The sequence below is a fragment of the Larimichthys crocea genome, chromosome XII, assembly GCF_000972845.2.
Source record: "Larimichthys crocea isolate SSNF chromosome XII, L_crocea_2.0, whole genome shotgun sequence".
NCBI classification, from domain to species: Eukaryota; Metazoa; Chordata; class Actinopteri; family Sciaenidae; genus Larimichthys; species Larimichthys crocea.
The window spans coordinates 8,692,683-8,714,926 of NC_040022.1; the positions used below are offsets into that span (position 1 = coordinate 8,692,683).

The 22,244-nt window shown below is 38.7% G+C and overlaps 2 protein-coding genes across 4 annotated transcripts; one reads left to right on the forward strand and one right to left on the reverse strand.

Moving 5' to 3' along the window:
* Positions 1-387: 387 nt before the first annotated feature.
* Positions 388-12,101, forward strand: LOC104918713 (UNC93-like protein MFSD11). Of its 2 annotated transcripts, XR_002042112.2 has the most exons (14): positions 388-911; positions 1,520-1,575; positions 1,665-1,772; positions 1,859-1,938; positions 3,163-3,259; positions 4,765-4,823; positions 4,993-5,137; positions 5,981-6,030; positions 7,497-7,562; positions 7,652-7,777; positions 7,856-8,030; positions 8,126-8,261; positions 9,334-9,901; positions 12,048-12,101. XR_002042112.2 is itself a non-coding variant. In XM_010730552.3 (13 exons), exons 1-13 carry the CDS (start codon positions 822-824, stop codon positions 9,484-9,486), a joined length of 1,341 nt encoding a protein of 446 aa, XP_010728854.3. In that variant the 5' UTR covers positions 388-821; the 3' UTR covers positions 9,487-10,400. The 2 variants fall into 2 exon arrangements, 1 of the variants encoding a protein (XP_010728854.3); XM_010730552.3 differs by lacking the exon at positions 12,048-12,101 and having other exon boundaries at positions 9,334-10,400.
* On the reverse strand, positions 10,507-18,814 carry kdm8 (lysine (K)-specific demethylase 8). Of its 2 annotated transcripts, XM_019261940.2 has the most exons (9): positions 18,796-18,814; positions 18,343-18,436; positions 15,964-16,441; positions 14,741-14,913; positions 13,926-14,058; positions 13,768-13,830; positions 12,493-12,642; positions 12,297-12,389; positions 10,507-12,212 (listed from the first exon to the last, which is right to left on the reverse strand). In XM_019261940.2, exons 3-9 carry the CDS (start codon positions 16,417-16,419, stop codon positions 12,048-12,050), a joined length of 1,233 nt encoding a protein of 410 aa, XP_019117485.2. In that variant the 5' UTR covers positions 16,420-16,441; positions 18,343-18,436; positions 18,796-18,814; the 3' UTR covers positions 10,507-12,047. The 2 variants fall into 2 exon arrangements, with proteins under 2 accessions (XP_019117485.2, XP_010728852.3); XM_010730550.3 differs by lacking the exon at positions 18,796-18,814 and having other exon boundaries at positions 13,768-13,815; positions 18,343-18,457.
* Positions 18,815-22,244: the final 3,430 nt, after the last annotated feature.

A 22,244-nucleotide genomic window follows, 5' to 3' on the forward strand; every position in this document is an offset into this window, starting at 1 on the left:
TAACTGTGACTTTTGCAGGAAAAATGGGACAAACCCACTGTACAGGCGGATTAAACAACTCCAGATGAATAAAACCTGAATCTCTCATCTCTGAACAAACATTTTCTGACAGTGATTTTAACTCTCTTTGGCATATTGCATTGAAAATGCAACTATTTACTTGCTACCATACCTTTGTACACACCCTGTGTGTCTCCACTGCAGGCATGTGGTTATAATTATGGCTTCTGAATGTCCTCCAATTATCAGTCAATCAGTCAGACATTAATCTGATAATAAAGCACACACTGGGTCTTCATTGTCACGGGGAGAATATTCCTCCTGGTAACCTCTGGAAGGCAGCAAAGCTAAATGAGCGTAAATTACCGCAAATTGCGCAAGGGAGAAGAAGAAGAACCAGCGGGACAGGAGAGTTGGAGAGGGGGGGGAGAGGCGAGGACAACCATGACGGTGAAATCGAAGAAGAAAAAGGAAGAGTGCAAAAAATTGGTTTTAATAAAAGTCACAAGTTGTCATGCGTACTTGGTATGACAGGAGGGAAGTGCCCTCACAACAGTGCTGCATTGTGGCTGCGTGTCTCCCCCTCTCCTCTCTCTCTCTGTCCGCGCTGCAAAGCTGCTGTTTGCGCATTGAAGTGTAACTAAAAAAAAGTTGGTAAAGTCAGCGGCGCAACTTTGTTCAAATGGATTCATCCGAGCCGTGACTTGGATGAGAGTCTGCCTTCGGTCTGTATTGCAAATGAGTCAGCACAACATGCGCAGCGGCATTAAATGTAAAATGTACTGATAGGTCGAGAGAAAAGAAAAGAAAAGAAAAACGCCATGGCAGACAGAAGGACTTTCAACGTTGTGATTTTGGGTTTGGGATTTTTGTTCATTTTCACCGCGTTCACCACCTGCGGGAACGTTGAAGTAAGTCAAACTTTATTACTGAGTTTTTACGCACGTATTCTCACACTGTATTTGTTTCATCCAAAAGCCTGCAGATTACACTGCACTGAGGTCAGATTATGTTTTACTGTTTTTAACAGTCTTCCTGAGTTTGTGAAACTCATTTAAACTTTTATATATATATATATATATATATATATAGATCTATATATATATAATATATATATATATATATTATATATATTATATATATATATATATAATTTATATATATATAATATTTAAACAAGATAATATCCCACACTGCTCTCACACACATCTGTATGTTATGCGCATGAAGGCAACACACAAAACGGCCTATTATTACATGACTATTTTTGTGCATTTGAAAAATCTATCAAGAAGAATTACTAATTAAAATTAATTATCTGTATATTTGAATGTTAAAAAACGCAAGTGGACAGTAGGGAACAGGCCAATCAGCTCTATGGCAGACGCACCTCGTGTTTCTAATTTTCTTCAATGGTCAGTGAAATTATCAAACCGGATGAATGACTTGAGGGCACAACTGTGGCCCCTTCTGTTTAGTCCTGCTTCACGTTTTTTTCCCCCCCTCATCTTATTATCAGCAAACTGTGGTGAAAAGTCTGGAGAATGACACTTTCAGTGGGAGTGGGTACCACAGGTAGGTCATGCAGGTTCACAGCTCACAAAATGTAATAATCCGATTTCCAATTAAAACAAAAATAATTATTCTCTTCGCCTTCTTTGCAGTCTTGGAATCATCTATGGGGTCTTTTCCTTCTCCAATTTACTTGCACCAACAGTCGTTGCAGTAATTGGACCGAAACTGACTATGTTTCTGAGTGGCCTACTTTACAGGTAAACATTGTCATGGTGATTAAATACAGGATGCTGTTGAAGCTGAGACCTGTTGCTCATTACTGTTCTACATGCTTTCTGTCTAGTGGCTACATCGCTGTGTTCATCATCCCTTCAACATGGGCCTTTTACTTGACCTCTGTACTGATCGGCATCGGTGCAGCCAGTGAGTTCATCTCCCATTATTTTTTACTGAAATCATCATCATATTGTTTCTATATGTTTATACAAGCATGCAGATAATACTTATAGTATTCTGGCAAATTAGAGCAAATTCCAGTTGTTTTCAAGTTTCAGGAGTTTTGTTTATTTTTAATTACTCTCCACAACTTTATCGTGCAGATCTGAAACCTGGTTATAATGTCTGAATGATTAATTGAAAACTTCTACTTTTTTATGAGTACATTTACCTTCATTTAACGGGATAGGTGGAGTTTTATCTTGCTTATTTTTGCTCACAGAAGTGTTGCAATAACAGTTATTTTCATTATGAATTCATCTCAATGAATCATTTTGATTATAAAATAAATGAAAATAGACAAAGCTCATTATAATTTCCCAGACGGTAGTGGACGATAACATCTTAGAATGTCTTGATTTATCCGATCAGCGCACTAAAATACAAAGACTACCATACATGACAGAGAAAAGCATAAAATCCTCACATTTCAGAAGCTGAAACTTGGAAATGTTTTGAAATTTTTGCTTGAAAAATGAGAAAACACAATTAATAAAGAGTTAATAACAAGAATTCCCTCTTGGTTGACTAATTGGTTAATTAACTAATCGTTTCAGCTCTAGCTGTTTACAGTTTATTTATATGTTGTTTTTGTTTAGAATAGGCAGGTTTCCATTTGTTGGTTTGGCACATCCCATTCATAAAAAAGTGCACATCAACATTTGAGCAGGATACAGTGTGTAAATAATAGCCCAAGACACAGAGGCGCTTAAACACTTTGACTTGGTTCATGTTTTTTTTCATCAAGCTCAGTTTCTGTCTTCAAATCCAAATAGTGTTAAACCATGCATACAGGGATTAACATGACTGGGATGTGTTTATGCATATAAACAGTATATCCCAAATTAGACCTTAAATGGGTTAGGAGTGAAATAGTGCGCAACACTTTGAGCTTTCTCAGTGACGTTAGTGAAAATACTGAGAAATCAGCCCTCCACTGAGCAAAAATGAAGAAAAATGATTTGGGGCTGTTTCTTAATGCAGCCTCAAATCATTGCAGTGTGATGAATTTTTATCATGTCCCAGGGCTACTGCGTGGTTAGATGCATTACTTACAAACACAGGAAGATAATTTTTCACTTCACGAGGGCAATTAACTGACTGGTTAATTTTTTCCCCCTCAAATTACCTCTCTTACTCAATTTCTTCCAGTGCTGTGGACAGCTCAAGGACACTTTCTGGTGGAAAACTCTGACGCCTCCACCATCAACAGGAACACGGGGATGTTCTGGGCCCTCCTACAGTGCAGGTATGCAGCTTACTGATAGTCTTTCAATCTGTTCAGTGTGGTAATAGATGCAGCTCCAGTACCATTACTTCTATGCAATACTTAATTTTAAAATTTATTTTAAGATCATTTCAATTTCAAATCAAATTGTAAATCTTCTCTAAGAATGATTTAAATTTGGCTTATAGTAGATGAAATATTCATTTTATATTTGAGAATCTAAAAATCCTATTTTGCTTCAAACCAGGGTTGCTACTAAATTAGCCTGCATTATATAATTTATTCCCATCATTACATTCAGCCCATCAAACACAATTCATTGCCAGCTCTTCCAGCTGATAGATAGTTGAGATATAAACACACAGCAGCCAAAATTCTGTGCTTTCTGTATTTATTTATTTTTTAGCCAGTCAGGATATTACTGTATGCTTTATTTTGAAATTACAAATTATCAGCTGTCAAAGTGTACAAACACCACACTCTCTTGCACACTGGCTTGGACAACTAATTTCTATTTGTTAAAATATGCAAATTGATTTAGTATAATAATTACATTGGCTGTCACCTGTGCCAAAGCTCACAATAGGGCAATGCTAATCTGACTCCGTAGAGGTGATCCCTGCCACAGTAAACTTATGAATCAGTTCTTCACAGAATGCACTCACTGCTATATTATATGAATAACCCCTGTTATCCTGGACTAAGGCTTCTGGGACACAATAACCCTCTTGTTTGCTTCTGCTGTCTGTCAAATATGATTTCTCAGATAACATTTCAGACAGGACTATAGAGCCAGTAAAACGTCAAAGCATTAAACTGTGAAAGTCTGCAACAGATTGCACGGGCATTAAAATTAAATGTTAGAATGAGACATTATTGCTCTAATTATGACAAACATTTGAGGAAGGATTTATCTTGCTCCTGATTAGTCGATGTGGTGACTGGGAACATAATGTAACTTTGTTCTTTTTACTTCACCTGGTAACCAGACGATCGCATGGTGTGTCATTTGCTCAGGCGGATAGGTCTGGCCACCAGCCTTGGATCCTGTTGGGCCAATCACAATAATTTATTCAGTATGAGGCGGGTTTTATACAATGATTGGCAGAGGAGCATCAGCGTTCCAGATTTGAAAAAGTCACGTCACATGTTTCAGATTGGCTGTTGTTTTCAGAAAGATGTTTTAGTGTTCTGTTTAGCTGTAAGATGAGAAAGTCGTGTTTTTCCTGCTTGAATATGAACCAAGCACTGCTCCAACTTGCATGTGATGCTGAGCACTTTTCATTTGTCTGTTGTCTTCCCACTTGTGTCTTGAATCAAAAGTGAACAGGGAAGTTTAAAACTAATTTGCACTTGCAAAAATGTCTCTGCTCATCAGAGGCTAAATCGTCATTAGATGATAGCTGGGTTCTCAGATTTTTGAAATACTTTTTAAATTTACCTAAACAATTTTAACATGGTTATGAATTATTATTAGTTATTATTTTAAATACTGTTTACTTACCCCCATTTGATCTTATTTACAGCATGTTCTTTGGCAATCTGTTCATTTATTTTGACTGGAATGGAAGAACAGAGATATCAGGTAAACTTGAGTGACTATAATAGCTAAATCTAGCATGATGATGAAAGCAAAAAATGAAAGCAAGAGGATTATGCGAGTGATTGTTTATTCCGAATGAGCTGTAGCTTAATGTTGTTATAATATCCTGTGTATTTTAATTAAGCGGTTTATTTTAATCTTCTTCTCACAGACAACAGCAGGAAAAACATTTTTCTATCCTTGTTGGTCGCCTCTGTGCTCGGTACACTCAGCTTCCTGGTGCTGAGAAACAGCCATCATGAAGAGGAGATGCTGTCTGAAGAGGAAGGGCAGTCGCTGCTCACAACTCGGATGATGTAAATGAATATCCTTTAGATAAGCCGGTCTGTTTTTCAATCATTTAGTCTCACAAAATGTCTGAACCATTATTGAAAAAGGACACAAAGTTCAGGCATGAACCTCAAGTTATAAATAAAAAAAATCAAATAATAGAGTGATCAAAGATTACAAAAAAGTTTTTTTTTTTTAGTTTTTTTTTTTAGTTTTTATTCAGTTGACCATGTTAAGTTATAAAAACACCTGAGGAATTATTACTTCTTCAAATAACTTGAATTTTGCATGATTTTTCATGATGTTCCACTAAAGTTCTGCAGGAGTTTTAAACAACTCTTGTCCTTCACGAAAATGTCAGCGACCGTTTTCTCTCCAGACACAGCCCTCGACTTTGGGTCAGACATATTTGAATTTTTATGACTTAGATCTGGAAAAAGTTCAACTGAAATCAAGACACGAAAAAATGTGACAAAGTCATGACCAGAAAAAGCCCAGATGCAAGGATACGTGTAGGACATTTTAACCATGACATGATGAGACTAAAATTAGCAGATCATATAGAAAAAACTTTGGACTAAACATACCGTCTTTCTCGTGGCAACAGATTGTATTTACAAGCTGTTTTGGTATCTCTTAGAAGCACGTATTTGATCCTGTCTTATGAGCCGAGTGTTCTATAGGGAACCATCACTTACTGTGAAAAAATGAATTCTTTATACACCTAACGTCTCTTTGATTAATAAATTACTTAACCTTGTCTTTCCTTGAAAAAAGTTACTGTCCTTGGTTCATATGGTGTGTGCATTAACTTACTGCAAACTGTTAAATTTGTAGAAGGTGAAATTGATTTGTTTTCTGTTGTTTAGGTATAAGCACCGAGCAAACACTGCCATGCAGGATGCCAAGTCAGAATTCAGTAAGTTTTATCAGTACTTTTGGAATCATTCATTTCATTTGTTCTGGATTTTCTCATTTACACTTTGCATCTGCATGCATTTACAGTATATAACAACACATATGTGTAACATTCTACAAAAAGACAAATTGAAGTTTGTGTTTTATTTTGTTGCAAAAGGGAAACTATATTGATTTCCTTGTATACTACTACTGAAACAATATACTATGACTTATTAGTTAATATGTAGTATGTATGGTATAGCATCTTTTTTTATGGATTTGGGACACAGCTAAAGAGTCTCCCACTATTCTAGAGACTTTTAGTGTGTTACCATGCACACATTAGCCAATTAGCTCAAAGTAGAGGTGAGTATGGTGGGAATGTCATTAATATTTAGTCACAAAACAATGATTGGCTACACTGAAATTTTGACTGAATCATGATGCTGGCAGAAAAGTCAGTGGATCTCCAAGTTTTTCACTCCATCCTGAGGAAAACATCAATGCATGTATCCAATTTCACAACAATCCATTCCCCATTCCTCCTCTGGAGACCATGAACATATTAAAAATTCATGGCAATCCATCTAATATTGTTGAGATACTGTATTTCAATCTGGACCAAAGAAGTGGACTGACAGACTATGCTGCAGGAATGGCTAAAAATGCACATGCAGAAGACTCGATACTGTGTGAATTCGTATCATCTGAGGTTCAGATTCTTTTCACAGTCGATAACAAAAAAAGACAGAGAGAGGCACTAAAGAGTACACAGAAATGTGTGCTGCCCTCCTTTTCTTTCTCAGTTGTTTGGCACACTGCAGGTAACCTCTAGTTGTCCACACTTCACTGCTCTTAGTCTGAAGCTAGCAGGCAGTCACGGTCAGTTTTGTTTTTCCTCTAGTAAAAATTGCTTTAATCTGGATAAAACTCTTCTAGCGTTACAACAGGGTACACAAAAACCGCTGCCAGACTTTTATTTCAGCTCATATCTCTGTTTGTCAACCGTGCCGCTCTTGCACCTGATTTCAGTGCAGCCTGGAGTTCTTTGGATGATCAGATTGCTCTTTGTCTTGCGTGTATCCTGTGTGGATGTAAATTTGTGTATGTCTGCCTTAAAAAAAAGAATTTTATTGAAAATGCACACTGATTTATGTCAAGAAAGGGCATATATATATATATAACAAACCTAGTGGGATTTCTTCTTTCAAAATCAGAATTCCCCTCACTGACTGAATGGAGTTCTCTCTTGGGTGTTTTTTCCGCCTGCATTTAAATGTGCCTTTCTGGCTTATTGAGACAGAATATTTTCCTATCTTCTGTCCGCATTGAACTTCAGCTGTCAGAGGGTAATGGGGCCCTTTGCATTTTTATCTGAGCTCAGACCAGATGTATAAAAATGTTAGGAATATATATATGTATGTATATATAAATATGTATTTATTCGCAAATTCAAATCAGTGTATTGTGTGTTCTTCTGTTCAGAAACTATCCTGCAACTTCTGAAGGCTAAAACTATAGTTCTCCTGAGTCCCTGCATGGCATACAGTGGTAAGTCGAATGGAGAATACATTATTGTAATGAATGTCTTAGCCTCCGGTGAAGGCTTGCAGCTACTGTATGAAATCCTTGTTCCCCAGGCCTGGAGCTATCGTTCTACAGTGGAGTGTACGGGACGTGTATTGGAGCAACTTCGCAGTTTGGAGGAGCAGCTAAAGGCTTGATTGGGATTTCTGGGATTGTGGTAGGCGTTGGAGAAATTGTTGGTAAGTTTACCCAATCAAAGCATGTTTAGGAGATTTAAAGTCACTGGAGATTAATTAATGAGTGTTCTTTCTCATCAGGTGGGGGCTTGTTTGGATTGTTGTGTAAGAACAATCGCTTCAGACGGACGTCTGTGGTATTTCTGGGAATGGTTGTCCATTTTGTCGCCTTCTATTTGATATTCCTCAACATCCCAGATGATGCCCCCGTCGTGTTTAATACCAACACCCAAGAGAAGCCATATCTAACGCCAAGGTAGTTCATTTCATTAACAATAAGAAAGAGTGAACATAAGGAAGGCCAGTCACGATTCTGTTTTGTTTTAATGAGTACTACATTTTCTCTTTCAGTGTATCCATTGCCCTGCTGTGCAGCTTCTTGCTCGGACTCGGGGACAGTTGTTTCAACACACAGCTCTACAGCATATTAGGCCGTGTTTATGCTGAACAAAGCACGCCTGCTTTTGCCATCTTTAAATTCATCCAGGTAATCCAGAGTTTCAGATTCTCAGACGTTGTTAGCAGAGCTGAGTAAAGCTGGGTTAAAATGTTGTCTTGTCAAGTATGAAATAAATTCACCTGAAGCCCTATTAAAAAGAAAAAGAACAAGGGGCACAGCCGCAGCTTAATCTCCCCCTTTTCTTTGCTGCAAAATTGGAAAAAAATAAACCTTGAACTATGGTATTTTTTTGTGCACTACAGCGTACATACCTGCTCCGAAACCACTTGTTCTTCTTTGAGATAAATCAGCAACCAAAGAGGAGACATTTATTTTCCATATTCTTTTAGTTTCATGATGATGGTGTTGAACTCATATTGATATAGCCAATTAAAAATATATACTTGTAAAGTAATAATAAGCATGTTGCTACATGGGTCAATTGAATAGATGGTGCCATTTGCTGATAATTCTTTTCATCTTTTTCCTTTCATCTTTTCATCAACTTAATTGCAGAAAACAATTAAAATTGAATTGTACAACAACCCGTGAAGTTTTAAATCCAACAGCCATGGATTTTGTCAGCTAAACTGTTGAATAGCTGACTTTTAAATAGGATGCCTATGAAAGAGTCTAAAATCTGAGCACATAATGCAACACTCAGCTGCCAGATCTGGAATACGTGAGCAGCAGAGCAGCATTGTTTGCGTATCGCAGTGTAACAATAGTTAGTTCTAGTATTACAGTACAGTATCTACAGTATTTCAATGGTAAATCTAATACAAGAAACTGGAGTTATAAACTCATTCAAACCAAACAGTGGGACACTGATATTGCAGTATCTACACCCCACATGGTAAATGTTTTAGTCCTGAGCAGGTCTAACCTGTAGGCCCACAAAATAACACAATGAGTAAGCCTTAAATGCAGCCTATGTTAGAGCAGATGGACACACTGTTTAAACCATTCTTGTACTTTTGGTCTTGTGGTGAAGTGAGGTAAAAATCTAAACTCTTGAGTATTGCACAGCTTCAACATGCAGAGAAATTAAAGTTCAGGGGTTAACCGTTGTCCACTTTATCTATTAAACAACAAAACTAAACCCGTCATACTTTGTCAGTCTATTTTTGCAGCAGTGGCGTTCTTCTACAGCGGATACCTCGTGTTGATGTGGCAGCTCCTGCTGATGATCATCCTGGGCTTCACTGGAACGCTGTGCTTCTTTGTGGTGGAGAGGATGCAGAACTTCTCTGTAGATTTGCAGGAATATTAGAAAGAAGACATTTCTGCATCAGCATTGATTGTTTTGTTCGACAGAAACCTGGTGGAGGGGGAAGTGAGGCCACCAGGAAAACAATCCTGTGTCTTTTATTTCATGAGAGGTTATTTTTAAATCTCTTTTTTAGTATAATGCACTGAAGGTCATATACATTTGCATAACATTAACATTCAAAGTTGTTGTCACAAATAAAACCAAGCTGCCTTAACAAAACCTTTTAATAGTATAACATGGTTAAAACTCAGCCTAGACTCTACCTTGCACACTTTCTGTTTAGATTGCTGGACACTACACGGCATCCTCGTTGATCATTAACATTATTTTACTGCTGCACCTTTGGTCACTCCGTAGGATTTTAAAAATAACCACTCACGTTATCTCGTACTTCTCTGCATTGCCTGCAGCTCAGGTCTGTTTATTAAAGACAAATGTCATGTTGAAAATATTTTATGTACCTTAAACTATTACTTTATAACATTTAAAGCTGTTTATAGTTTGTGAGAATGTTTGACAGGTTGACAAAATTAGATGAGAGAAAATAATGCTGTATTATTCCTGTCATATTTCATAAACATTTTGACTAATTAATGCCTGACAATCATTGTTCATTGTTCTTCTTTTTTGTAAATTTTGCATGTCATCATTGTTTTGCCAAGTTTATGAATCTTTGATAATAAAGTTTTATGCATTTTGCATTTACTGTGATTTAAATGATGGTGGGCAAAAGTATTTACTGTTATTTGGCATTTTGTAATAAACACAGTTCAGATGGTGTAAATGTAAAATACAGCCACTGAAAACAACTGACACAAAAGGTTTGATCTCTAGACAATTTAGAAGAATATTTACTGAGGTCATGCTTATTGATTAAGTTGCTTACAATCTGTAAATCAGACAAGGATCTTATTTTAAAACGCAGGTTTACTGAATTAGCTGTAAAACTTTACTGAGAAACACATGGAAGCGTAATTTCTTTTAACATCAGTCTTAAGTACATACATACAGCAGCCAATGCACATCCAATAGTCACTTTATTGTATCACAAAACAAGATAAATCTCCTGGATTTAATCCTGATTCGCCAGATTTATTTAAAAATCTATAAAGCCATTAATCAAAACAGGAGCATGGGGAGAGGGTCTAGGTGGAAGAGAAAGGGTTATAGGCCCAGAGGTCCCACATTACTTCACTGGTAATTGAGTATTGATTACATTATAATGAGAGTAAGCAGTTTTGTGTGATCTTAAGTCAATTGTGCCACTTACTTGACAACAACAAAGCACTGATGGGCTAAGTGAAGTATACAGCATTTACTCACAGAATTAAATTCTGGCTGGGTTCATATTATTGGTTTAGAAAGATAACCTTGTAAGGAAAGTAACTAGGCTTGGATAAGTCTATTAACTGAACACTGGCATGTCTAACATAGCAGCCATTAGCTATTCCAACAATGCTTCCCAATTGGAAATCATAACACGTAATAAGTAAACACAAAGCAGATTTAACTGCTGCACTATTACGGAAGCCGAGGTACGCACATACATTTAATTTAATATGCATTTGTGAGCACATACTCGTCACCTTTAGAGATCAGTGATTTCAAATTCATTCATAAATGTTTTACATTTGCAGCGCATTCCACACAGTGGATTTGATTACATTTTCTTGAGCTGTTTCATAAATATTCCCACACAACTCTTCACCTTCTGCCTTGTGCAGCCTTGATTTCCCACAACGCTGCTTTAGCTGCGTGTGAATTTGGCTGAAATGCAGATCAAATGTGTACATCAGTGTTGATCTACTTCATTCTGTCACATCCACACATACTTCATGGTTCTAATTAGAGGACTTGATGGAAATGGACCTACGGGATACACGACCGGAGCTTGTCAGAGGTCTGGTCTCTGAAATGAAGTGCTGCTGTCTTTGTAGTCAGGTGTTGTGTTTTTGGTGCTCAAACAAGAGTCATACTGTCGGTACTTAACCAATGAGACGTTTTTAATTTGAAAGTCTGTCTGTGCCCAGGAGATTAATTCATTTAATTTATTAATTTTCATCGGTGACCTGCTTGGTTGCCTCAGACTGTCAGTTTAACCAGAGATTCGTGTTTATTACGGCATTTCTGTACCTGTGGCTCACTCGCTTATTAAATTTGAAGACTTGCCTCATTTCCATGAATTATGGAAATCACACATCTGAGGATATTTGTAGGAATAAGGTTGAGAACACAATTAAATAAGCCAATTTGAAAAGAGAAACATATCCCATCAAATTAGATGACTAACAACCCTCTGTAAATTATATGCAGGTTGAAATGAACACAAACAGTCGTAACTGCTCATTTATTTGTTCTTTCTTCCTGCCGCTGGCTTTCTACACAATAGCTGTTGTTGCAATCATCAGCAGCGCAATTAATCTAATCACTCAGCAGAGTGTGTTCATTGTTCATGAATCAAAGGTTTCTGTGATCTGTCCTTAGATTTGTAAGAATTTGCCTTTGTTTAAAAACTCAAATTTTTCTCTACAAAAATATATTTTTTTATTATTAATCTGCAGTTATGACCACCAGAAGCTGACAGAGAAACTGAGCTCTAAGGATCGGATATAATGCCAGTGTTGGACAGGGATGAAGAGCACTTCGCCAGGTTGTAACACACATTCAAGATATGGAGCCTTGGCAAACTCCGGGAACCGCTCTGTGTCTGGATTCTCCACCTCAACCTGCAACGAAGGAATCGGAAATTGGAAATACTGCATATATTTGCAGACTCAACATGCAATATCTCTACGGACTGTCAAACCCACCTGACTGGTATTGTGAAGGAGCTGGGATTGATGAGGGTACAGCTTGTCTGTGTCCTCTGGGGAATATAGGCGGATGTATTTGCTTCCCATCACCTGATGTATATACGCGTGGAAATCCCATATGGTAAACAAACTGCGGCCATATGACAGATCTTTGACACTAACTGGATCCATAAAGCAGCGACGGTATCCTCACCTGAGCCAGGAAGTTCTGCTGAGGGTCTTGGTGAAGAGGAGACACTGTACCTCCAGGCCCAAACCACGCATTTACAGTAATATCATCTTCGTCTCCATCGCCAAGGCAGCAATAATCAGGGAGGCGGATGTCTTCCTTCAGCTCTGGTATCTAAGGTAACATCAATCAAACAAAATCACACCAAGAGGGCATTTAAGACTCAACCCACTGACGAAACAATATCTTGTTGTTTCTTACCAGAACATATGCAGACGGTTCCCAGCAAGTAACATAAATAAAAATGATTTTTCTCTCTTTTTACTCCGCTTTTGCTTTGTGGTATTTGAGTAGTATTTTTAGCCACAATCAAAAGTCTATCCACCACTTTAGTCCAGACTGAAATATCTCAACGGCTATTGGATAAATCAACAGAAAATTTGATGCAGATATTCATGGTCCCCCACATAGGGCCACTACAAGTTTGACATCTTCGTTTGATATCTCAACAACCACTGGATGGATTGTCTTGAAACTTTTTCTGTCCCAGTACTGATTCTCAATTTTGGATTCCTGCTGACACTACAATCTGATTCAATACTAGTGTCATGTTTCCAAATTTAAAGTATATCTGCCTCACTGTGTGAAACTTAGTGTGCTCATTCTTATGTAAGAAAACATGAAGCTGGACATTTCTGTCACTAAAATGATAATGAAAAGTAAAGAGATGGCCCAAACTTCAATATTTGCTTTCAAATTATTCAGTTTATATGTTCCACTAGATATGCATTTCAAAAACTCAACTCCATGCACATAATATCCTTTTTGGCAGGTTATTCTTATTAATAGAAAAAATTTAAACAATTATTTATGAGAGAAGATCACAAGTTGTATGAAGAGGTGTTATCTGCAGAAAGAGCTCAAGAGCAATTTTGTGTTTTTCATGCAATAATATGACATTGTAAAGCCAGTTAAATGAACAGCTGATTAGAGGTGATTCCTGAAGGGTTTTGGATGTACTGTGAAAAATCAGTATGAGTGATGACTCCTTGTTTGGCCTCATTATCAAACAGCCCAAAATACCCAACTTTTAGCTTGACAAGGTGCCCTTTTCATAAAGTTCAATCCAGACAACGTATTGACTTGTACGGTAAAATTAGGACTAAAAAGTCAATACTGTTCAAAGCAGAGTGGTGTGAGGAAGTGAGCAGTAAGAAGTATTCTATAATATTCTTCATTGTATTCTCCACAATGCCAAAAAATATAAGCTGATTCATAATCATATAGTTATTACCGTACCTGATCAAAAAGCTGATGTTGTGCGAGGTAACCCACAGCTGCTCCGTCCTGGTTGATTTTGACCCGCAGAGCAAATTAAAAAACCATGTTAGAAATGACGTTTTTTATCTTTGTTGAAAGATTTAAGAATGCAGGAGACTCGATAAGTATCCACTTACTTTATTTAAAATGTATCGATCAATAAATCCATTGACCGTAAGCAGTGTTTGTGACCATTCCTCGTCTGTGTACCTCGTTCCCACCTCAACGGGAACAGTCCGACAACCAGCCACGGATCTTAAGTATTCTATGCTTATGAGTGTGGGAGAAAATGAATGAATTAAACATTAACGTAACACTACAGCATAATTCATAAAGGAGAAAAAAAAAATCAGGTTATTCTGTATTCCAGAACGGCACAAAAATACATCATGTGTGCACTTCTAGATGTCCTCCTCCACCATCAGAGCAGAGAGGACAGGAGCCGTATGTCAGATGTCAGAGTGAATAGTCAGCTGTCAGGAGTCAGCATTGAGAGGGAGGACAGTGAAGGATATTTTTAAATGGAGAGACAGTTATATCACATTATGGTGTCAAACATTTGAGTGAAAAATCAGGGATGTTGTGACCAGTAAACATCTCAACTTTTATTGTTCCCACTTAGCCACATATGTGTATATGTATAGTGTATATATAGTGTCTGGAATTAAACAGATGCAAACTGGATGTTACATGCTGCAAGTTTTCTGGTAGGGCACTCTGCTGGCATCATCAAGTGTAAGTCAGTCTTATGCCTGGGCTGAACATAAGTAGGGTTGCAGTGTTTAATCATGATCCTGTATATACACTGATAAATAGGTTCATAACAGGGGAAACTGACACTGTGATGTCATTTAGATAAAAATATGCAAAACGACACTGATGGACGATACCGAGCCATGCCATGCAAACAGCACTCTTGTTTTAAGAAGAAGGCCCAGTGAAAATCACAAACCTCCAGGGATGTTCGTTGAGGGCGGGCCAGTGGTCAATGATTCCTTCTAAAATCACTGGTTTGAGGGGGAGTAGGTAATTTGTGTTGAAGCTCTCCAGCGAGGGACACTTTATCCTGGGAACTGCCAACTCTTCTTTGATGACAGGAACATGTGGGCACTCGATCTTTATTCTCTGGTAATGATGGCAAAACAACACGGGTTCATCTTTAAATCAGCACTAAAAGCAAGAGCTTTAAGATGAAGAAAAACTGTGTGATCACACTGATTAATTGATGAGTCGATTACTGCAGAAATCCCGCTTAAATGTGACTATGTGCTGATTTTCTTCTGTGATATTGAAGTTTAGTTTCTGACATTTACCGTCCAATTGACTGATTAACGGAGAAAATAAATGGCAGATTAAAAGACAATAAAAATAGTCATTAGTTGCTACCCCTCCAGAGTGCAAATAGACATGGAAAGTTATGCTGTTTGAATATATTCAAGGCTTCTTCTGAAGTTAAGTTAACAAGCTAGAGAGAAAACTCAAACAAAAATGTAACCCAGAAAAAACCCAGCTAACCTTACTCTTAACACTCCATCTCAATTTTGCTGTCATCTAAACAAAGTGATCTGACATTTGAGTGTCTGTAGCACTTTATCTTCCTTGACATCTGATGGAGGACCACAAAGAAAATACGTCCAGAAGGCTTGTTCTGGAACGACCTCATCGGTCACATTTTATTGTCAACTTTGAATCTACAAAAGAACACTTCCTTGGCTGCACCACATAAAGCGGCTCCCCTGGGGTGATACGGTAGCTCACCTGGTAGACCTAGTGCCCCTGAACTAAGACTGAGTCCTTACTGCAGCAGCTCAGGTTCAATTCCATTCAAGCATCCCCCCTTCCCCTGTCTGTCTTCAGTTTCACTATCCAATAAAAACGCCCAAAACAAATGCTGCCCTAAAACCATGGGAAAACTACATTCCTACTTAGTTTTCTCAGGATAAGTGAACTCACCATTAAAGTGCTCTTAGTGGGCAACTAAATTAAACCAGCAGCACACCTTATTTAATATAATGACTGACTCCCTTCCTTTTATTCTTACAACATTAACAATGAATATGTTTTAATCTAAAAAATCTTACTGAAGCATCACAGTACTACCCCCACTGGTGTAACTAATAACTTATAATTAACTAAAGTGACAAACTCACACAGAATAATGAAAAGAGCACTGACCTTGACCTGAGCATGTTCACTTTCATCTTCCTCTTTAGTGGATTCCCTGACTTCACTCTGCAGAATCTGAACAATAACCTGAAGTATATTATCCATGATGGCTGCACCCATGAGTAAACCCATGTCACAAGTCTTTAAAGCTTGCAAGACCTCATCTGCTGACGGCTCTTCCCGACACAGGGCGGCCACTTTGAACAGGCAGCCGTAAGAATAAACGCGTCTCCACTCTTTGTCCACGTGGCGCCAGGTTCCCGTGTTGAGTTTCTCCCACGAAAAATCCAAAACGATCTGAGCGTTAAGCATTCGGCTGGCGCTCGTAGTGTCGCTGTACAGCTGGTGCCTGGATCGCTTCAACATTTCCAGAACACTTGATTCCACTTTGTCATTGAACTGCAGTGGAAACTGTTCCTCATTAAGAGGCAGAGCAGCAGAGATCCTTGACCACAGCATGGCCATTGATGAAAGGTCTTTATTTATGCTGTGGGACAGACAGTGAAGGGGAGTTAGGACAGCACTGAATCTATAATGATGATGCACTTCTAATTTGAAGATACATTTGTGGGCCGTGTGTGATTTCCAGAAGCAAAGGTTGTCATTTAATCTTGTTCTGTGCACACCTGCTCATCGGTCCACTCATGTCATAATTTGCTAAAACTAAACCATCATCACACACACATACAAAAGGACACTTGCTTTTCCCCCCGTCACCGACGGCGTTTTTTTGCTGCAGTGAAACAGATGTAAGCGCCTAATTTCCAAACTGGCAACCACAAAAACGCAGGTGAGGCCATCAGGAGCCAAGAACTGTGAGTGTGACACATGCACAGTGACGACGTTCTGTCACATGGTCTTTGAAAACCGCCAACTCTGCCTCCACGTGACTCCATCCACGTTTGGATGCTCTGTGAAGCAGGAGACGGTGCCAAAGTATGAAGCAGCCAACTCCGAGCACCCGATTCATCTGAGTACAGAAACACACAGTTTTGTGAACTTTGAACAAAACTTAACTCAAGAGCTGTATTTAATAAGCCACATGCCTGAGGTCATCGCCAGTGGCAGGGCTGTTATGACCCCGCAGTGCTCTCCAGCAGTACTAACCTCATCAGCCGAAACATTTGTGCAACCTTCGACTTTATGCATATTTAACCAAAAACAACACAACGAGCACAAAGTCCAATTATTTAGGCTGTTTGGGGGAATTACGGTCCTATTGTCAGGTTTTATTATGGGAGTCGTTAAAATGGAAACAGTGAACCTTCAATAAAAAGACGCACCTCATCTGTTTTCAAATTCAGCACAAGGACACAGATAATTTAAAATCATCTGTGCTCACATTTATCACAAAGTCTCACCAAAAAACACAAAGAGAAGCTTAGAATAACTTCAATTAACACAGGTATATTTTAACATCTAAACGCAAGTTACATCTGAAAACATGAACATTCACTCTCTGCTGCAATAAATGGTACAGAACCTTTAACTAGTAACACTGGTGACACTTTGTGTTTATTTCAAGTCAAAATGGCTGCAAGTGAAAAAAGATCTGTTTACTGTCAAGTATTAAATTAATTGTAGCTTCTCAAATGTGAATGTTTTGTGGTTTCTTCAGTCCTCTATGACAGTACGCTCAATATCTTTGAGTTGGGGACAAAGCAAGACACAGGGTTCCCACACCTTTTTCATGAACAAATTCAAGCACTTTTCAAGCACCTTCAAGCACCAGTTTTTCCATTTTCCCAGCACCTTTAAATAGGTAGCCTACTAGTTGTGTTTGCCATGATGGTCATGGGAAGCGCAGCGGTGCCACTGTATGGCATAATAATATGGGTCTAATTAGCATTATTTCATATGGTGGTGGATTGACTGTTTTGATTTTTAACTAATTGTGAATTGGCTTGTATTCTCAGCTTGTGAGCGGTGTATTGTGTAACTACCATAGCGCAATAACAGTGACAAATAGACATCACACAAATTTCAAGCATTTTCAAGCACTTCACAAAAAATTCAAGCATTTTCACAATCTTGAAAACACTGAATTGAAATTCAAGCATTTTCAAGGAATTCAAGCACCCGTGGGAACCCTGAAGACATTTAAGGACGTCTCCCAGGGGACCAGTGGTCAACATTTTCACAGTTTTATGGACCAAATAAAATAAAAAAATACTCAATTCATCGAGAAAATGATTGACAGACAGTTTGCTTGTGGGGCTTAAATATATTCGATATAACGAGGAGCATTTTGAATATGTTTTTCAGAGATAACACTGAATAACACTGTCAGTGAGAGTCACGTTTGGCGGGATTGTTGGAGGCAGAGACAGGAAGCGGACACATTTCAAACACTCCGAGCTAAAGCTGGATTAAATATGTTATATTTACCTGTTATTGAGACGTTCACAGCATCGGTCCAACCTTTAGTTTGACCAGGAGACAGTGGACAGCACCTGGACATGCAGCTATTCCACATGACTGCCTGTGAGCCAACAAAAACATACCGGAGGGGAACAACGGAAAACAATGGTTCCACGTTACGTTCAATGTGTCCCAAACGGAAAAAATAAAAACATGATGATATAATTAAAAAAAAAACTTGCGGTCATTGTTATTACAATTTAACTTTAACCACCTTTTTCTGTTTGATTTATTTTTATAGCACAAACTTTCATCTGCATTCACTCTGTGCTCCTGTAGAGGGTAGTAGCATGTGTACATCCCCTAATCTAGAAAATGCAGTATCATGTAGAGCCAGTTTATTAACACTGAAATAAATGACATCTTGTTAAGTGATTGGACCCCCCCCCTAATCACACACACTATACTCTGTACACACACCTGTTTGTCAATGATGCCAGTATCCTACTGCGCATACACCCCTCCTACACTCTGCTCCTACACTGTCCCATCTGTCCACAACCTCCCAGACTTGTAGCTACATAAAAATGTGTTGCTCTCTCATTAGAGCTCTTTCTTTTTATAGATGATCAACCAGCTGTAGTAAAGCTCAGTCAGTTGAAAAAAAGAAAAAGAAAAAAGTGCTCCTTTGGCTGCACAGCCTGATTTATATACAGAGACACATTAGATAAATAGTAAATCTGTCTCAACAGGTAAACATCTAGTCATTATGTGGCGTTGAGACAACAATTCTCCCATTACAAGAAATGACGGGCGCAATTGTCACACAAACATTTGTTTTCCCCCCCTCTTTTCATTGCACCTGCTCCCCAGAATGTTTTATGTAAATACAGATATTCCTAGAAGGCTGATAGATATGTATCTGCTTGTGCAAAGCTAAAATAAGAATCTGGATGCCTTTTTGATGTCACGCTGAGATATTTAAGTTTTTTGTATTCAATTGCTTTTTTTTTTTTTTTGTAGTGGTGGGGAGGGTGGGTTGAAGCCTGAACAAACACGATAGAAAACCTTCAGCGGGGAAGTCTAGAATCTATAAACACACGGCACTATTATCAAATGTCAAACACTCTATGAAATTCAAATAATCTCAGTGCAAACCGTGGAGCTGTTCCTCTATGTAAAGCAGACGGAAACAAGAGAGGCAGCCTGCCTTTCCAGAAATCACAGGGGATTTTAAAATGTTTCATGCATTTCTGTTCATTCTCACTGTGTAAACAGCAGAATTCGTGTGGCCTGATCTATGCATGGAGGTGAGAAATTACTGTAGAGGCTAAAATTGCACTGCAATTTTTTTGTCTTTGGCATATCTTTTGGAATAAAATTGACAAAAATTACAAATGTAATTTAAAAGAATGCAAGAAAGGATGAAAGAGGAGACTAAACTTTCTGATTTTTTTTATAAGCTGAAGGATTAACCTGTGCAGAAAACTAATTGTGTGCAACATCAAAAAAGATCGATAACAATTCATTTCAATAAAATTTGCACCACAAAACACTTACGCTAACCTGCAATGCAGTGCAAATAAAGCCACTGAGTAACATAAATCCCTGTACAAACAGACTGTAAGACACAGGGATCTGGCCTCAGCTGGTCAAACACACTGTGTTCATTATTGTATGGGATGCTGTGGGACACAAACCTCACACCATGATATGAATGCTATGTTTGTGTACCACTGCTTGTGTGAGCAGTGGGGGAGGTCCCAGCAGGAGAGGTCGATGTATTATTCAGACGCGTCTGACTATGTGGTTGTAAGACAGTGTGGGGGTACACTGAAGGTCAGAGGCCCAACAATGTTATTCCTCCCTGTGCTGTCAGCACTAACTTCATGTGCAGGTCCTCCTCCCAAATCTCCACCGGCAGGGGTCAGTGACCTTTACCCGGTTTGCGTGGAAGAGGAGAGAGTTTGCTCTATTTGTTCCTCCCAGGGCCTTGTTAGCTCATGTCACTCTGAAGATACTGAAAGATTTAATTTTAAATTGTTGCGTTCTTTATTTTGAAGAAGATTGATACCACACTCAGGTTTATAAAGTTAAATATGAAGGTGGAGCCAGCATTTTAAAAAAATGCTTAGTCAAATAAAACAGTGCTCCATCACGATGTTGCCAGGCAACCAGCAGAGACTCCAGGAAGTAACTGCACCTTTTCAAGAAATGATCATTAACCATTAATCTCGTTTTTACATATACACTGTGTTAATCAGTGACATTTATAGGTGTTGGTAGGCAAATTTTGTAACCTTTGGACTGAACTATGTTTCATCTGTTCCCAGTCTTTGTGCTAAGCCAAGCTAACTGGCTGCTTGCTCCAGCTGTATGGATTTGTATAGATGTTTTAGAATTTAGCAAGAAAGCAAGTTTATTTTACAAAATGTCAATCCAGTTCGATAATTTGGGATATTCACCTGAAAATTAATTTTCAGCCATTTGAAATTTACAATCCTGAAACGATCCGGGCAGCAGCTGCACAGCGACACTAGAACTACCAGCCGAAAGCTTAACGCTCAGATCATTCTGGATTGAAACTCAATCTTCCTCTGCAGATGGAGTTGCGTGAGTTCCTGAAGAAGATTGTATGATATGATTGAAAGCTCCACAGCCACTGAATGGACCTTGTGGTGACATTGTTTTGCCAACTGTCACAAATGAACTTTCAATCTCACAATTCAGTCCATATGTTAATATTCCCGATAACCATGAGTACCGTACGCTCGGCTTGTTTTTGGTCAAAAGTGAATTGCTTGTGTTTTTATAAAAGTTATCTCAAAGTAGATTTAATTTACTTTGAAGTAAACCATTTAAATGGTATGCCTGTACAAAGGGAGTCTTTCTTGATGTGTTTGGAATCTCGACTATGCCTGAGTTTGCGCTGTAAACAATTAATTTGGTTTGTATTATCATGATTTCCTTTGAACCTGCTTGTCTCAGCAGTGCTGTAACACAAACCCCGAGCAGCAACAGCAGCAGCTCAGGATTTGCCAGCAGCCGAACAGGGCAGCAGGGCATCATGGACCGTGACTGTCAGCAGCGTATTCCCAGAGGCCTGCGAGGGCTGAACCACCGGGACACCACAGGAGGGATGTAATCACCACCATTACGCTCCAGGTGCTGCTGAAATAAAAGATGGAAACAAGCCTCCGGTGGTGTTGCCATGGATTGGAATCCAATTAAACACTGTTTAGCTCGACACAAACTGCCAGTCGTAGCCTGTTGACTCATGAAATTAATGCATTGTCGTGGCATAAAGAAACTGTTGCAACAGAGAGTGCAGCGTGACCTTAGGCAGCATCCATTCAAGCTGCTGGAGCACAATTCTTGGATGATGTAAATTTCATTTGGCAATTGACATGTTAGATAGACGACACAATATTGCATCTGTGATTCCAAAATCTGTGATTTTTTTTTGTTGTCTGTCATCTGTTTGTTTAAGCTTGCACACAAACACACATCATGTCATTACATCCAAATGCCGTGTCACATTTATCCCCAAGGTAATTTATGCATGCATAAAGACTAGTGGAGGTTAAGGGTTGCTATATTCCTTGGAAACCTGGTAATGGGTATTTGGAAATACCCTGAGGAGGTAACAAATGAGAGGTGTAAAGTTAAATGTCCTGTGAAATCATCAGGAGATCTGAAACAAGCTGCCTTTACAGCCTCTGGGAGGTTTCCACAGACAATTATCTCGGGCATACCCAGCCCTTAGCTCAGTGTGACTACAGGTCAGCGTCGCAGGTCTGCTCACTTACAGATGTTGCTGGTAAGTCAGAGGCAGGGATGACGGAGCAGTCCCCTGGGTCACTGCGGAGACATGGGCATGCCAGCTTGGCGTACCTCCACAGAACGGTGTTAGTGGAACGCTCTTGGCT

Coding starts and splice junctions, on each gene's coding strand:
- LOC104918713 (XM_010730552.3), top strand. CDS start 822: ATGGCAGACAGAAGGACTTTCAACGTTGTGATTTTGGGTTTGGGATTT. Junction 1,576..1,664: donor AGTGGGAGTGGGTACCACAG/GTAGGTCATGCA, acceptor CCTTCTTTGCAG/TCTTGGAATCATCTATGGGG. Junction 6,031..7,496: donor GGATGCCAAGTCAGAATTCA/GTAAGTTTTATC, acceptor TCTTCTGTTCAG/AAACTATCCTGCAACTTCTG.
- kdm8 (XM_019261940.2), bottom strand. CDS start 16,419: ATGGCCATGCTGTGGTCAAGGATCTCTGCTGCTCTGCCTCTTAATGAG. Junction 13,831..13,925: donor ATCGATACATTTTAAATAAA/GTAAGTGGATAC, acceptor TTTGCTCTGCGG/GTCAAAATCAACCAGGACGG. Junction 12,390..12,492: donor AGCAGAACTTCCTGGCTCAG/GTGAGGATACCG, acceptor TATATACATCAG/GTGATGGGAAGCAAATACAT.